Source organism: Ipomoea nil, unplaced genomic scaffold, assembly GCF_001879475.1.
Source record: "Ipomoea nil cultivar Tokyo-kokei standard unplaced genomic scaffold, Asagao_1.1 scaffold3316, whole genome shotgun sequence".
NCBI lineage: Eukaryota > Viridiplantae > Streptophyta > Magnoliopsida > Solanales > Convolvulaceae > Ipomoea > Ipomoea nil.
The window spans coordinates 442,016-454,182 of NW_017619744.1; the positions used below are offsets into that span (position 1 = coordinate 442,016).

A 12,167-nucleotide genomic window follows, 5' to 3' on the forward strand; every position below is an offset into this window, starting at 1 on the left:
AAATGACGTCGTTTTAAAGCTCGGTGCATAATCAATTATGCACCGCAGTGCACGATATAATTTGCCCGATATAATTTGCACTGTTTGGATTTGGCTTGCTCAATCCAATTAAATTTTTGGGCCAAATTGGCTAGGTCGGAACGATAAAAGATAATGTATGGTCGTACACTAAAGGTGTCAAATAGATGGATTAACTTGAACTCTAGTACAAGCCTGACCCATTTAGATTGGCCCAATTCGGTCCATTTGTTATAATGGACGGACTAGGGCTAGTCGATTTTATACTATGGACAAAGTTGGACTTTAATTTTTGGTCCATGGACCGCATTAACCCGTTAGGACGTACATTTAAAAGTATAATATATATATATATATATATATATATATATATATATATATATATTCTAATAGAGTAATGAATAATGAGATTATCACATTAGAAATTGTGATATTGATTTTATGCCTATTAATTTCTTACATATTTACTATTTAGCTAGTTAACTATCTAACTAGCATACTAATTGATGATTAGTAATTACTACCTTAAAATATTTTAAAGTTGTAAAAATTTTATTTGTTTCAAATTAAAAAATTACCCTTATTACTTACTACGTAGTTAATAGTAGCAATTTGTAAACTTATTCTTATTAATGGTATTACATTATTAGTTATATATTTCTTTATTTTTTTGTAATAATTCTTAAGTTAAATAGTTGAAAATAAATATATTAACTTGTAAAACTATTTAGATAGAGTACATAACTTAAATTAGTCAATTTATAATTTTTACTATTTTTTTATTTTTTATTTTAGGCCTATAAACCTAGTTGAACTTTAATTTTTATTTTTGGACCCGACCAAGCCTAGTCTAAATTTTAATTGGACTAGGTCGGTCTGGTCTAAAAGATAAATGGTTCAGTGGCGAGCCGAACCAGTCCAAACTCCCCCATTTGACACCTTTACTGTACTCATAGGCAAATTATACCATGAACCATGGTTCGCTTTGCATTGTGGACTTTCATCAAAAACGACATTCAGATTATGTACATGCAATTAACATATTATGTACCTATAAATAAATTGGAAGTACATGATATGTTAATTGTAATATGTACATAATTTATTAACTGCAAGTACACAATATGTTAATTGTAATAGATATGAAATTTATTAACAAAAGGTACATAATATGTTAACTGCAGATATATAATCTGAATATCGTTTTGTACCATGTTTCACAATGCAAAGCAGACCCTGGTTCATGGTATAACAATCGATACTCATAACCCTAAAAATCATAAAATTAAAATTAACAATTATATATGTTCATATATAAATTATTATTTATCTAATTACATATTTTTATTATAATTTCTAACTTGAAAATTATTTATTTTGAAAAAATAACAAGAACATTTTTAAAATAATATAATCAATCTTTATTGAAGGAATAGTGAATAAATTATTTTACAAATTATTACTAACTATTATTTTTTCTTTCGCATTAAGTTTTTATTATTTCGATTTTTTTATTGAGACTTTAAGCTATTTATGTTTATTTTTATTAGCATTCAAAAAAAAATGTTTATTTTTATTATTATAGAAAAAAAAAAAAAAAAAACAATCTTGAGTTTGAAATTCCGAGCTACTCGATAGTCACTATTAAAATTAATTTTATTATCAATGTAAAATTTTAATTAAAATAAAACATACATATTCAACAATAGCCTTGGACCATTGGAGTTAAAATAATTAAAACATGTGCTCCATGTCAATTAAAAACCAAAGCTGGTAGCTAGATTGCATATTAATAGGTATACGTGAGAGATTCAAACTCATGACCTTTGACATGACTTTAATATCAAATTAAAGCATATGCTCCATCTCAACTAAAAGTCTAACCTGATAACTAGATTGCACATTAATAGTTATATGCTCCACAAAAATCTCACTTCAAATAATAGATTCAAGCCTGGGCTTATTTATTTGAGTTCAAACATTGTGCATACTTATGCCATGGACCCGGGTCAAAATATACAATTTATATATTAAACGTTCACAATTTACATACTGAATGTTCCATTAGTAACTTTAGTGTTTAATTAAACTATGTGGGTTTTCCAAAAAAAAAAAACAACCTACCTAGGATTAACCAATTCATGACACATCATGTGAGAAAAATATTATGGGAAAAAATTGGAGAGGAGAAATAGTGTTTTCCTGAAAGGAATAAGGATCAAGTTTTTCATCGAATTAAACGCGAAAATGTAATTATATTATTCAAGTGACAAAATTACAATTAAATTATTCGACACTTAAAAATTATGCAATTCATCCCAAGTAATTTACAGTACCAAATTGTGAACCCGTAAAATTTAAAAATAAAATTTAATAAAATACAATAAAATAAAAGGTCACCAGCTTGTCTCCCATTGAAGACCTTGTTATATATATATATATATATATATATATATATATATATATATATATATATATATATATATATATATATATATATATATATAAATTTTAATTTATTATTATTTTAAAAAAGAAAATTAACTTTTTTTTTTTTTTCATTTTCAATTGGATGTCCAATTGACCATTATTTCAAAAAAAAATTAAAAATAGAAAAATAGTGGCAACATTACAGATTTATTAGAAGAACCCAAGTACAGATAGATCAGATGTGATCATGAAAGATCAAGATGATAATAACACAGATAAAGATGAATATCAAAGTGTGAACAAATATAGCCTTGAAACTGGTCTTCATGGTTCTGAACTCAATCAACCGTTTCTCTCCCGGAATCTGGACAATCAGACCCGGTTGAAGCAGCACGAAGAGCACTGCCGATATCAGAAACGGCAGCCAATCCCCTCTTCTGTTGTCATTTTCATCTGTACATTATATCATATTGCCAATAGGCATATAATTAGTAATTCAAACATACGTTCCATTACACCTAAAAGTCGAAACTGATAGTTGGACTGCACTACATGTCCTATATATATTTGTGCCAGTCGATTACTTTGCGGTCTCCAAGCAACATGTGGGCACATAGGCCATATTTGGTAACATATATTGATAGTTTATTAGTTAATTTTGACTTATTTGATCACTATTAGCTATTTGACTTGGTTAAACAGTCAATATAAGTGTTTGATTAATTAGCTTTTTGTAACAGTTTATTGCTCCAACACGTTAAAATTCAAAAAATTGGTCAAAACAGCTTTTTCAAACATCTTTTTGGGAAAGTTATTTTGTATGTAATCAGCTATCAGCAAACAACTAATTTACTAAACATTTTTCTACAATCAGCTAATGATATCTACTAGTCAAACTCACTATCCCAATTAACTAACAACTAGCTATTCCAAACACTCCAACTAGCTTAGTCTCAATTTTATGCATGGAGTTGGCTCTTATATATATCAAACTGAAGCCTTCGCTCCATCTCAACTAAAAATCTAAATTTATATATAGTTGAACTACATATTTACGTTTATATATTATATATGCTATAACATTAAGTCAACTATATTCATATAACTTGAGAACAGAAAGTAGTGTGTCATTGTTAATAGTTACATACCGCAGTTTTCTTCTTCTTCTTCAGGATCTGTAGTCTGACCACCAGCGTTGTTGTTCCACGGGTCAAAAGGGTTACGAACTTGATTCGAACTGACATTATTGAAAGACTCGAAAGTCTTGAATCGCTTTGCCTTCATGACATGATGATATTTGTATGAATGCCCATGGCGAGCTATCCACCTTCCATGGTGCTCGAGTATGGAAGGTTCTTCGAGGGTACGGGCAGTGGCTTGAGACGCCCATGCTACCAGAAGGAGAAGGGCTGCAAAAGCCAGTGTGAAATAATGGGAATTGGCTGCCATGGGAGATACTATGTGGTATGGAATGAGTAATGTGGTGTGGGTGTAAGAAAATTGTGCAGAATTTTGAAGTAACATCAAGTTTGCTGGGTAGAATGCGACAGAAATATACAGCCTTGGAAGTTATGCAACTTGTGGATAACAGCTGCTTCTAGTGCTTCATAATTTTCTTTGGCTCTAAAATATTGTAACAAAAGTGGAGTGCTACGTTCCACACATTGTTTACACCAAATCGTACTTTAATTTAAATGGTGTGCACTAAATGTTTACACCATTTTTTTTAAAATTTATTTATTATTTTTTTTTTTTTTAGTAACCTGATAAATTTGTAGTCACTAGGCGATGACTCTTGTACCACGTGGTCAACTAATTAAGAATGTGCTGATAAGAATTAATTCACTTTACAATCCATGCCATCTATTTGATGAAATTACATCATTTATTTAAAATACAAGTTGATCAATATAAAAAATTTCGTTCAATTAATTTATATAGTCACGATCTCTAAAATATGCCTAAGAATATTTTTCTTTAAATAAAATTTTAAGAACTAAACTCAAATCACCACAGGCGTTTGGTTGGAAGGAAAGAATTAGGGTGGAAAGGAATTGTAATTTTATGGAAAAAATGATAATTTAAATTAAATTGTTTGGTAGAAAGGAATAGAATGAGTGAGAATTGAAACGAAAGGAGTGAATAAAGATTAAAATGTCCGTGTATAATAATAATAATAATAATAATAATAATAATAATAATGATAAAATGATAATTTATCATTAAATTACAATTCTATAAAGTGTGTAATTGCAATTTCTAGGAGGATCCTAGGAATTGCAATTCCATGGTTGGAGAGAATTGTAATTCCTTAGAATTGTAATTCTCTCCAATCAAACCATAGAATTGTAATTTCATGGAGTTTGGTAGGAATGGAATTACAATTCCATCCTACCAAACACCCAAAGTGAACAATGGGTGGTGAGGGTGGCCCTAACCCTGTTGGCCAATAGTTATTACGGATCGTGTCCACACAGTTGTGTGGACCACATTTCAAAAACAACGTTGTTTTGTTTAATTTTATTCTTTTTGCGCGTTCAGCTGTAACATATATTTTTGCAATAATGTTCAAATTGGCCACTGAACGTAACCTGAAAATGTAATTAAGCCACTAAACGAAAAAAAAAAAGTGTGTAATTTCACCTGATAGCAGGTTACCTCTTGTGTCTGTGAATGCTCCTGTTCATGTGGTTGATACACAAGAGTTTGTGCCTAGTATTACTGTACCCCTGGAAAATTCTTCCCAAAAAGGAAAAGAAAAAGTTCATCTTTCAGGTACTGCGAAGAGGAAACAGGCTTCCCTTGATGAGGTGGAAATTATTTCTGCACCTAAACACCAACGAAGGAGCTCTATTCTTCCACCGAGAATGACGCGTTCTCGTACAGGAGGTGGTTTGGCAGCTCCAACCTCGGCCTCTGCATCAGCCCTGTCAAGTTCTCGGCCAAAATCCAAAAAAATTTACCGGCCTATCCTGCTTTCTACTACACTGAAGGATGACTGGGTGGTGCATTCCAAACGGGAGTTGATCGTCGAGAAATCAATCAATGAAGAAGAACTAATCACAAAGTGGAACATCATTATATTCCTCTTCTGCGTGATCAATAGTTGCTCACCAGTCTCACTACAATCACATCTTATTCATCTTGGTTAACGGTCGAGTTCTACACAAATTTGAATATGGAGACATTCACTGATGGAGCTTCTCATTTCCATCAAGTTTTTATTCGAAACAGGTGGTATCCCTTTGGGCCTACGGAGATCAATGCCTTTTTGGATCGACCAGCTTAGGCCAAGTCTGCTGATCCCAGTGTAAATCTGTTAGCTGCTGCCTAACACACAATCGACAGATTGCCTGGCCGAACACTGGGTTAAAAGCTCAAGAATTGACTACAGTTTATTCCGTTTTACTTCGTCTTGCATCGGCGAATTGGATCCCAGTTGTACGGCTTCATCTAGTTTCGAAACAGCTTGCCCTCTTACTCTACAAGATCCGAAATTGTCAAACTTTTTATCTTGGCGAGATTATTTTTTCCCATATCATGACCTTTGTGAAGAAGAAAGAAACTAAGATTTATCTTCCTTATCCAAACTTAATCTATGGTGTGCTGATAGCTTAGGGGTTCAAACCTTACAAGGATGAAGTCATGACCAAAATTGACAATACTTATGTATTTGATGATCGACTTGCTCAAAGTCTTCACTATGATGATCGTGATTCGTTGAGTGCACCACATGTTGCTTTGGTCCCTACACCACCTGTCTCCGCACCGGCATCCTTCTCCGAGACTGAATCTGCGCCTGTTTCTAACATTGCCATTGTGCCTAAGGAGCAGCCTACTTTGCTTGCTCGACGTCAAATTGTTGTCACACTGCAAGCCTCTATATCTCAGCTTCGTAGCTCCATTGCCTCTCAACAAGCCACTCTGTTAGGATTGGAAAAGCTTTTAGAAATCTCCCGGCTTGAAGCTATTCATGCTCACATGCTCGCTGCCTCTGGACAGGATGATGATGATGATTCCGATTCTTCTAGGTCATGCACCCCGTCTGCATGTTAATTCTTTCCACTGTGATGTTCACCATTCTCTTTGTCATTTATTTGGCATAAAATGGGGAGTAGTATGTGTTAGGAACAAGTGTAATTAGATTTTGATGATACCAAACTGTCTAGGATTGTAGACTCCTACTTTTCTTATCATAGATAAGTATCTTATGACAAACGAAAATTACTATAACTCAACGTTTGATTCACACCATGAGATGCACGAATCTTACTCGAGACTAGCATAATAGGTCTACATGATGACTTGAAGATGACAAGATGATAGAAAGATGCTTCCAGGTGAAAGTTGGATTGAGCAAGTCTCGGAAAGACTTCTTTTGACAAAAAGGACTTCCGTCAAAGAGAAGAGACGAAAGATAAAGTCAATCTTTCGACCATCGTCTCTGAGTAAACAAGTCAAAGACAGACTTGTAAAATACAACCTTCATTTAAGTGAAGCAACGAGAATGTTGTCTATGACTCAGATGGGCAAATCATTCGGACAAAATGTGTCCTAGGAATGATCTTCACAAAAGACAAGGAGCATTAAAAGTCTTGCACCATCTTGTCAGAGAACAAGGACAAAAGTCATAATGTTTTTGGCTCCAACGGCTACACAGTACAATTCAAGTGCATTAAATGATCAATGCCCACTAGTTAATACTCACTGGTTATTAGGTTTGAAATCTTCATCTCCCTCCAACGGGTGGATTTTTCCACATATATAAATACATCTCTTCACCATTGAAGAATGTGTTTATTTCACTCTTGTCATCCAAAGAAAAGCTCTTAAAACAGTTCCATCTCTTAAAAAGCTTTTCATAACCAGTGATCTTGTGAAGTTTTTCAAAGGCTCATTCTTTTCATACTTCACAACTTGAAGCTGTCTTGTAATTTCTCAAGTGAAGATTCATCCAAACTTCAAGACAAGGCTTCAACCAGTTGGAGAAACATCAGATTATCTTTCCAACATCTCAACTTAGGAAGAAGTTGATAGAGGCGGAGTAAACTCGAGGAGTTGAAAATCTTATCAAGTCGCTGTCTGGCTTAGTGATCAAGGAAGCCAGCTCGAAGTAGTTTGTACTAGGAGTGATAGTGCAAACCCTTTCGCGAGTTGTGAAAGAGAAGTGGAATAGGCTTCGTTAACAGCCGAACCACTACAAAAATCTCTCTCTTCATATCTCTTTACTTTCTGCTATATTACTTTCGTGCATTGCGTATCATATCGACCAAACGCTAAATCTTTACAACGAAAGTGTGCAAAGACTATCTAAGACGAAACATTATTTCCGCTGTGCATCGCTCCAAAAGGAGTTGCTTTGAAAAATCGATTAAAGTCTATTCACCCCCCTCTAGACTCTCTTTGGACCCTATCGGGACCAACAGTATGGACGATAGGGACGAAGGGGGAGTTGTTTTGGTTGGACAGTTTTTTTGTTGGGTAATAAGATAGGGGGAGAAGTATGACATCTTCACTGATTTGGTATGGCCTGGTATGTTTCTTACAATTTTTTTGGGGCATTTCTGTGAATGATCATGGTTTATGAATGTTTGTGGCTTTATTAGCTAATCTTGTCTCATGCATTGAATATTCTGGACCTCTTTCGTATGGTGATCGTTACAGCAAAGTTTATGGGGCACATGGATGGAGTACAGTCCATTGGTAATGTTTTGGTTCTTAGGGTTTTGTAAAAGCATATAAACTAAGGGCTTTTATTTTAATAAAAATTCAGTAAAATTACCTGACTTTGCCCGAAGTTAAATGCTCTAGTTTTTTTTTTTGTCAAATAAATTGTAAAAAAGGGGGAGATTGTTAGTGTATAAATTAGTACACATTAATTCTATAATTGGTTGGCAATTTTTGTGACAATTGAATTTGTTGTTGTTAATTTAAAAAAACCTTGGACTGTCCTCTACCCCATGGATTTGCACCTACGGTCAAGATGCTTATGGAGTTGCACCTACTGTCAAGATGGAATTGGTATGCGTTAATGAAGTCAGCTGTCAGCGTGTAAGATGAGTGAATAACTATTAATCCTATGGTAATTAATTGTGGTGGTAAAAGTCTGTACAGGTTTGTGGTAATGGATGGCTACAATATTGGGGAAAGTGGTTGAAAGCTCTAGATATAAAAGGAAGCACTTTCCCTTTTGATTTTTACCCACTTCGACGCTATTTTGGAAGAGGACTGTTCAAACACTATACTTTCATAACTCTGATTTCTATATTGGTTGGAAAGATCACGCCTGGTAGCACAGTCTTGCTAGACCTGGTTCAGCAACGTCAAGTGGTGAAGTCAAACATGGCATGCACACTCCAATTCTGTATTGAATGTTTTGAAGGTTGTAATTGGTTGTAGTGACTGTTAGTCGTATGTACATCCCTTTGTAAATTTTGGTGAATATCTATAGTGGATTGGATAGACGTGAGTTGCCCTGCAGACTTAGGAGAAGTTGTTCGAATTGTGTGATCAATTATCGTGTACTTGATTTATTTTTCTGCTTTTATTTTTTGTTATTTATTATTGATAAATAACCTAATTAATTGGTATGATTATTAATTCATATAAAATCAAGTAGAATTTTTAGTAATATCTTGTAGTCAAGATTCACGGTACAATTTCAGCCACCAAAGACAAGGGACCTCTGGTGGAATTAACTCTATAAAATATAATGGCCATGTTTGGTAACATAGTTAGCTTATCATTCAATTCTGGCTTGTTTGATGGTTTAACCTCTAAAAGCTTTTTGTAACAGGTTATTGCTCCAAAATACTAAAATTCAAAAAGATACTCAAAGCATGCAACTTTTCGATCAGCTTTTTGAGAAAGTCATTTTGCATTTAATCGGCTATCATCTAACAACTAATTTACCAAACATCTTTCTATAATGAGCTAATGTTACCAACTAGTCAAACTCACTAACTCAATCATCTAACAGTTATCAACTAACATCTATTACCAAAGACCCCCAATATCTAATTAGCTCCAAGTACATAATCTTAAAATTGTTTTGGACCAAGATCCACAATGTAAGATGAACTTTGATGCATAGTATAATTTGCAAGAGATATCAATACAAACCAACTTGACCCATATGGGTTAGTTCATGACAAATCAAGGAAAAGCGAACATGGACAGCTAAGCTAACGTTATCTTTGTATGAACAGCCATTACGAACCATTCGCGCTTCATGGCGCTCAAACATGGATAGGCCAACATTGGCCATGTACGGTCTAGGGGACATCATAGGGCGAGTCGTTGTATCGTGCACCGCGGTGCATAATCAATTATGCACCGCGCGTCAGACACTACAGTGTGTCTAAATTGACATTGGCTCACGTATTATATTTATATTATCAAATGAAACTACAGTTATATCAAAATGATACTGTAGTTGTGGTGAAATGAAACTACAGTATATATAAAAATAAAACTGAATAACATTTCACATATTTGAGTGTATATTGTACAATGAAACTGTAATTATATTCAAATAATCATGTAGTTGTGTTTTAATGAAATTATAGTGTATATAAAATAAAATTAAATAACATTTTCACATATTTGAGTGTATAAATATTGAATGAAACTGTAGTTATATCGAAATGAAATTGTAGTTGTGTTGAACTGAAACTGCAGTGTATACAAAATGAAACTGAAAAACAGAGTTATTTTTTGCGAAGATTCTATTTCTTTTTATTAAATAAAACGACGTCTTTTTGACAGTGTGGGTTTAAACACATTGTAGTGTCTGACGCGCGGTGCATAATCGATTATGCATCGTAGTGCACGATATAGTTTGCCTCATAGGGCCCCTAATTTTTGGGAGTCAAATTATATATATATATATATATATATATATATATATATATATATATATATATAAGATTCATTATTTTCCTTGAAGAAAATGCTTCAAAATTTAAGTAACATCAAGCTTGCCGCGTAGAATGCGACAAAAGTATTGACTATTTAGTCCTCTCAAGTCTCATCGACGACTTATATATATTCTACAGAAGTCTTTGCCCACAATTCTCTTGCAATTATTGGTTCATGCAACTTCTTGTTATTAATTAATACGGCTGCGTGGCTGAGCTGGCTCTATAAAGTAATATATATAACAAAAGTGGAGTGCTACCTTAATTTTCAAAAGTTGCACCCAAGTAATTAACTAGGGTGTTTAATTAGTGGTAATTAATTGTTAATTACTATTATAGTTAGGGAACGTTAGAACTTAGAATGGTTAGACAAGTGTATATATCACCTCTTGTATTGTAAAGATTATAACCAGACAATGAAAATATCATTACTCTCCATTAACTGCAATCGTTGACAACGAAATTAACCAAAAACTTATAAAACGACTGGTAGTTTATTCAGCTCCACTAACTGATCGATGGTACAATGTTGACTACAATAGATGGATTAAAATGTAGAGACCATACAACATAAAATTAAAATTTGAGAAATAGGAACATTTAGGACAAATTATTGCTTCCAATATGGTTTCAATTAAGCAGGAGAAGAACCCATGCAAGTATGAGGATAATTCATCAGAGGAATTGATGATAATAGAGCGATACTGCAGTGATTATGACCGCTAACCAGCCCCCAAAAGCTCTCTGATTTCCATCTGTACATTGCCGGAGGTATATATTAGTCATCTATATATATATAACGTACCAGGTTCACATGATCGAAGACACCTTCTTAGGTGAAATATAATCAGTATACAAATCTAATATGTCCAATTATACCAAAGACTTGAAAATCAATGAAAAAGAAAAAAATCACATTTCTGTAATTTTATGTAATTAGGATTGTGCATTTAAAAATGTTTGACTGTGTACGCAAAGCACTACCTGATTATATATATGGTCGCGTTTAGGTGAGAGCATCTCTTGAGAACATTTAAACATGTGGACTTCTTTAGTAATGCACGATAAGTTCTTCATGAATGCATTGAAACTACTACATGAATGCACGGAAAGTAGGAAAGTGTGTGATTGTTAAGATATAGTTACCGCAGGTTCCAGAAAATTGAGGAGGTTCGGCCATAGCTTCAGTCGTCGTCTCAACAACCTTGTTTGTGGTGTCCACTACATTCGGATTGAAAGTAAAGGATCCATCAGTCACTTGGGTCGGCGGAGTTCCACCATTGTTGGAATTGCCAGAGCTTTTCGGTAACCTCTTCTCCGGTCTGAACTTACCATAATTATTATAGGCAGTGGCTTGAGATGCCCAAGCCCCCAACAGGAAAAGGGCTGCAACAACAACCAATCTGAAAAGGGCCATTATATTGGAGATATAATATAGTATTTGATGACTGATGAGAATGCATATATGCTCTCAATGTGTTACCTATTTATAGCAAAAAAGTAACATCGATTAAGCTAATTAAGGTTGCCGTGTAGATCAGAATGCGACAAATTAAAGAGGCAATTATCAACATTAGCTTGCAGTTTTACCCGACTCAACAGTTGACGTGGTCAGTGGTTGTCCAAATCGCGTGAGCTATTTTGGCATTAGCTGCACAAAAATGTCCAATTCTTGTCTACCCCCCACGACAGGCTATGGGTTGGATTGCGAAATATGCGCCTCAAATTTGTCTAGTCTTACCGAATAGTTATGCGATGGAATAAGGTCCATCACGCCTATGGTGAATTATGTTCAAATTA

At 33.9% G+C, this 12,167-nt stretch overlaps 1 protein-coding gene across 1 annotated transcript; it reads right to left on the bottom strand.

Annotated features, from left to right (window-relative positions):
• Positions 1-2,636: 2,636 nt before the first annotated feature.
• On the bottom strand, positions 2,637-11,821 carry LOC109169628. The gene is made up of 3 exons (XM_019318506.1): positions 11,728-11,821; positions 3,597-3,831; positions 2,637-2,901 (listed from the first exon to the last, which is right to left on the bottom strand). Exons 1-3 carry the CDS (start codon positions 11,782-11,784, stop codon positions 2,684-2,686), a joined length of 510 nt encoding a protein of 169 aa, XP_019174051.1. The 5' UTR covers positions 11,785-11,821; the 3' UTR covers positions 2,637-2,683.
• Positions 11,822-12,167: the final 346 nt, after the last annotated feature.